This window comes from Akebia trifoliata, chromosome 1 (assembly GCF_017979445.1).
Source record: "Akebia trifoliata isolate Shusen 1 chromosome 1, ASM1797944v1, whole genome shotgun sequence".
NCBI lineage: Eukaryota > Viridiplantae > Streptophyta > Magnoliopsida > Ranunculales > Lardizabalaceae > Akebia > Akebia trifoliata.
In genome coordinates, this window is record NC_141375.1 from 2,412,272 (window position 1) to 2,418,145 (window position 5,874).

Below are 5,874 nucleotides of genomic sequence, written 5' to 3' on the forward strand. Positions count from 1 at the left end.
AAATAGAATTCACATGCTATTAAATATTATCTTAGTATTTTTCTTTGGAGAAGCAATAAAACGAATAAGAAAGGGGGAAAAAAGAGAGGAGTGATTAGAGAGAAGGCTATGGATTATACACGAAATCTAGATGCAAAGAAGAAAAGTGGAGTGGAGTGGGAATGTATGTGTTTCTGAGGGTATTAGAAATTCACTTTGCCATATCCGAATTCTAATATATATATTTTATCATTGCAGTCGGGTTGCTGCAAGCCACCAATAGAATGCAGATTCACATATGTGAGCCCAACCAACTAGACCAAGATAGCCACTACAAGCCAAAACCAAGATTGTGCAACTTGGACCAATGATGATCTCCGCTTCAACTGCCAAGCTTGCAAAGATGGACTACTTGACAACCTCAAACAAGATTGGAAGAAGGTTGCAGTGATTAACGTCATCTTTCTGGTGTTCCTAATCATAGTCTACTCCATTGGATGTTGTGCCTTTAGAAACAACAGGGAGGAAAATGTTATCCTAGATGGAAGGGAAACCCATAAACCAGGAATTAGTTTGGATTAAAAATCAGAGACTATGAGAGGATTTTACCGAGATCTGTTCCACTATCTTTGATTCACAGTTGATGTTTCTTTTGATTCCTTTCTTGTATAGCTTAGTTTCTACTACTTCCTCCATCGTGGAGTTTATGTTTATTACTAGGCATGAAAGATTGTATCAGACTTGATAATATTATTCTACCTTGACTATTGTATTTTTTATTATGACTATTTTGCCGTGAGTATATGAATTTGTGGTTATTTTAATGAATAATTTGTTGCAACTTTTAGTAAAAACTGTACGCGGTTGGTTTGTGATTCAAATTTTTAAATTTTATTTGAACTTTTAAAATCTGAACTTTTAACATTTTTACATGCATCAACTTCAAAATAGGTGAATTTTTAAATTTTGTTGAATGGCCTTGCAGATGTGTTTGGCTTTTTGAGTAAAAAAAAAATTCAGTTCAAAATTATGATAGCTTTGAAAAGTTTCATAATTAAGGGGACAGAAAAGACTTTGGACACCTTCAGATTCAGTTGGAATTTCTTTCCTCATTTTTTCAGACCTATTATAACCTTGTGAAATTTCTTCCAACATGCATGGGAATGAATTGCACAAATTAGAAAACGGCAATTAAGTTATTGCAAAAGAACTAATGCATAAGAATTATAAGGTTTACCTCATGTGACCAGGAAATATACTTTACCGGAATTCCGTCGAGTATACTAGTTGATAACAGCTCCGGACATTTAAAGGGAAGTTATTAGGTGGTACCTTATTAGACATTTTTTGTTCCACCTTACTCTTACGAGTTTTGTTTGTGACAACTACCAATGGGGTAGCATTTTCTAGTACATTTGCATTCGGATCAACCAACTCTTTTTTCCTTTAATGATTCTGATAGTTGAATTGAAGATTGACCCATTAGTAATTCATGGTTGATTAAGAACAGGCTAGAAGGGTTCATCTCAGATCCCTCTTGAAAATCACCAAAAGAAATGGTGGTACCATCACGTTTGTTAAAGTTGTGACTCATTGGCATAGACATTTCTTTCCTCATTTTTCCACATTTCCTCACTTTTGGGAGATTGTCAAGTAACATCTAGTTAATCTTCTGAGAGTTCTCACGTAAAAAATAACTCTATTCCTCTACTCCTTTTTCCTATTTGGTCACTGTTTTATATGTGACTAGTTGTTGATCTGGATATTTTGATTCTTCATCCATGCAACAAGGAACGAAATGGGCAAGTTTCAATTTCAATAGGAGACTAATAATTGGAGGAAAGTAAACAGAATCAGACAGAAATTGCAATCAGAAACACTCAGCCAAATATCCCATTCTAAAAACAAAACAAAGTTATTCTTAAATTATAAAAACATATCCCTTGTGAAAATGAAATGTGAAGCAACACTCACAAATTCCTGATTTTCAGGTTTACCTCATTTTTAACACTTGACCTCCTTCAAATGTTACAAAAGAAAAAAAAAATTCTAATAATATTACTAGCACTGCAATTACTGTCTGCCTCTCTTCATGCTGCTGCAAGAAGGGCATTTGTACTGCTTTGTATTCTTGTCCTTCGAAGGTGTTATCTTCACGCACTTTCTATCAAACCACCTCTCATAGATGTCACAACCAATCCAGCATTGTCACTAATTGGACCATATGCATCAATGGCCAACCCGGTAGCTATGGTGCTCAGCATTCCAAGGGCAAATGAACCCCGTTGTCAACTATCATGAGCATATGCCTGATGAACCACAAAAGAGTAGTTAAAATAGATTGTTTCATAAACTTGAACATTGTTTAAACCTCAAATTTCTTCATGACAGACAGTATAGAAATCCACAGTGAAGAATTAATAAAAGAAAAGCATTCTCCACTTGTCAACTATCATGAGCATATGCCTGATGCACCACAAAAGAGTAGTTAAAACAGATTGTTTCATAAACTTGAGCATTGTTTAAACCTCAAATTTCTTCATGACAGACAGTATAGAAATCCACAGTAAAGAATTAATAAAAGAAAAGCATTCTCCACTTTTCAAGAAATAACATGTTTGAAATGGCTATGACCAAGTCCAAGCAAGTATACTTATACTTACTTATATACGGGAGAGAAAATGCTAAGATTTCAATTTAAAATGGATTAAGTAAAGCAAATGCTAAGATGTCAATTAAAAAAATTGTATTCTAAAGCACATTGTTGATGGAAATAAGTGTGGAGAGATACTTCAAGAACATCATAAATAAGGCAAACTTTTTTTACTTTCTCTACTCAAAGACTTCATAGGTGGCAGCAACTCCAACGTAAATGCCGAAGCAGCTGCATAGTCTATGACCTGATTCAGATAAAAAAATAATAATAACAATTAGAAAATGCTCAAGATCTCTATTTATCTTATCTATCTATTTGTAGAAATCCTAACGATTTTTGAAATCTTATGGTTAAGCCCACAACACTTGATATATCCATTTATATGCTTCTTTATCAACCACAATATCAATTATGCCAAAACTTAAAAAACATATAAGAGATGAAAACCTGAATGTAGGAGTAAACTGTTCGATGTTCCATATAAGCTGATCCAAAATCAATAACCTTGATTTCTATTGGAGCTCATTGATGCAAACCAATTCCATAAAATATTTTCACGTGCAAGCCTTCACAAAAACTTTATAATTAAACCAAGATTCTAAACTATCCATCACATCCAAGTTTCAACTTTCGACTACATGAATATTCACCATAACCAGTGGATATAAAGAAGTAAACGGAGCAAATAGATCTTCTACCTCAGTAGTAGAAATCTCATAAGCAGATTCAAGCTCATTAAGAGTACTAAAAGCCCTTTGTAAATTCCCCAATGATGCGTGGGCATATATCTTACCAAGGTAAGATTCCGGGTTTGGGGCCCTCTTTTGACGCAATGAGCGCCGCAGTATGGCCCACGATGCATCAAGAAGCATAGGATTGTAGGTCCTACCAGCAGTTCCAAGAGCTGACACAACTAATCCTTCATCAGTGGAGAGAAGGACAGGAGGTCTTGAGGTCTCACCACGAGCTATCCATTTGGCGAGGAACTCCAAGGCATAGAAAGCCAACTTGCCATTGTCCTCTTGCAAAGCAACATCAGCAATGTAGTTGCATAGGTTCCAGCTTGGACACAGGGCTTTGTTTTGATCCATTGTCTAATAACACAACAAGAGGAAGAAAGCCATGAAATGCACATCTCCCACACAAAGACTTCAAGGACTAATCAAAGTCAGTGCTTCAGTATCGTACCTTGCACCTTTCTATGATGGATGCCAAGGTATCCAATCTCCCTGCATTAACACAACTCCGCACACAATCAGTGAACACCCTCATCGACAACATATAACCAGATTTCAGAGTCAAATCTAAATATTTCAAGGCAGCATCAATTTGATTTACCAAAAACAGCATGTCAATGACCAAATCATATGACTCATCATCGGGCATAGATTCCTTTCCTGTCTGTAGCATCCTGATGCCAAACAATGATACATAGAATAAAATGAGAAATTGTCCGAGAATGCACCATTTAAGTCTAGATTGATGGAAATTTCTTTTCCAAACAATATGCACCATTGAAATTGAGATCATACTTCGTGACACGAATGTAAAAGAGCCAATACATGCAGATGCATTTTGGGTGCAAAGTGGGGAAAGGTGCATCTCAAGTATTAAAATTATCTAAGGGAATTTTTGGTCTTTTTTACGTGCAAGTGATTGTGGTCACACCCTGTTGTAAGTCTATAATGGTGAGCTCTACTCAAAGGGGTAATTCTTGCTTATTGAAAACAGGTGAACTATTTACCAAAATTAAGTCACAGATAGTATCACTAAAAAAAAAATATTTTTTTAACACAAAAAATAACAGATAGTATCTCCATATACTATATCTTATATTTAAATAAAAAAAGAAGAATTTTTTAAGTCACAGATGAACAGATATCATGAAGTGATCACTTGAAAACACCCAAGAAAGAATTCCAAACAAATCAATAAGATTCACCATCAAGACTTTTCTTATTATTTCTTTCCTTTTCGGTTTTTAACGCTTTTAAGTAAACAAATTTGAGATTGGCAGTCTGCATACTCATACATGCTCAATACTTAGAAGGATTTAAAGGCTAAGAACTACTTTTTCCAAGCGAGTGATCATTTTATCTTGGAAATAATTCTTAATAAAGAAACTTCCAAGCAAATTTGGGATTCCATGAAAAAGAAATTCCAAGGCTCACCAAAGGCCAAGGCGCAGCAGCTTTATAACTCAGAAAATATAGAAATTAATTCTTGAATTTTGTTGTTATGCTCATTGAATTAGAAGCTTTTTTTTTTTTTGGGATAAATGTTTGGAGTTGGCTTTGAGTACATCCACAAACAACATGTCTTACAAATGACAATAAAAGTGTTTGGTGAAGAAAAGTCTATCCCAGATGCCACAAACAATGCCTTTCAGTAACCAAGTTCATAAGAAATCAAAATTCTTAAAAAAATTCCACCTTAAGCCCAAAATATCTACTGGAATAAGTGAACCCATTACCCAATGAGCACCATCATTTGAAGAGGGGGGAAAAGGAGCATTTCCAGAAGAAAAATTTTCAAAATTTAAATCAATAAGATGCTGAACAAACAACCACCAACCCAGTTCACTAAACATTAAGATATTCCAGAAAATAAGTCATCTAGATCCTTGATTTAAACCTGAAGCATCCGAAATCAAGAACTAAATCACCAATACAAACACATAATCATAATAAAACAACTAAGAACATTAAAAAGTCACAAAACAAGAAGACCAAAACATCAACAACAGCTTCTCAGATTACCAATAAAAATACTTCATAAGAGACATAAATAAAAAAAGACTCCACCTTTCACAAATATCTTACCAGCACAGTTTTGCAAATCATGAGAGCGAAAGCCGTTCGTGCGAGGGTTTCAGCGATGAATAGGGAGAGAGAGAGAGAGAGAGAGAGAGAGAGAGAGAGAGAGAGGCAGCGAGAGTGAGAGGAATAGGGTCCTGTTCGTGTTCGTGTTCGTGCGAGAGAGAATGAGAGAGTGAGCCGTTGGAGGAATAGTTGCAGTGAGGAATAGGGCGAGAGAGAATGAGTGAGTGAGAGAGGGAGTGAGAGAGAGAGAGCGAGAGTGTGAGAGGGAGTGAGAGCGAGTGCGAGAGAGTGTGAGAAAAGAGAGAGCGAGAGAGAGTTCGAAGAAGTTTGGAGGTTTGGACGAAGAGGTTTGGAGTTCTGTTCGAACTGAACAGAGAGGTTCTGTGAGGGGTTTAAAGAAGAGAGGGAGGAAGCACA

At 35.8% G+C, this 5,874-nt stretch overlaps 1 protein-coding gene across 11 annotated transcripts in view; it reads right to left on the reverse strand.

Moving 5' to 3' along the window:
* Positions 1 to 1,875: 1,875 nt before the first annotated feature.
* LOC147410351 (pentatricopeptide repeat-containing protein At1g26460, mitochondrial-like) overlaps positions 1,876 to 5,874 on the reverse strand; it is a 4,159-nt gene continuing 160 nt past the window's right edge. The window contains exons 1-5 of one of the 11 annotated variants that reach the window (XR_015176378.1): positions 3,824 to 4,502; positions 3,334 to 3,729; positions 3,083 to 3,201; positions 2,807 to 2,879; positions 1,876 to 2,288 (exon numbers count right to left, since the gene is read on the reverse strand). Coding sequence is in view for 7 of the 11 variants with exons in the window: in XM_086434205.1 (XP_086290331.1) it covers positions 2,781 to 2,879; positions 3,334 to 3,729; positions 3,824 to 4,237 (909 nt within the window). In the remaining 4 variants the exon portion in view is untranslated. Of the gene's footprint in view, positions 2,880 to 3,082; positions 3,202 to 3,333; positions 3,730 to 3,823; positions 4,531 to 5,457 lie in introns of those variants that run through there. The other 10 variants (XR_015176380.1, XR_015176381.1, XR_015176376.1 and 7 more) reach the window with 10 other exon arrangements.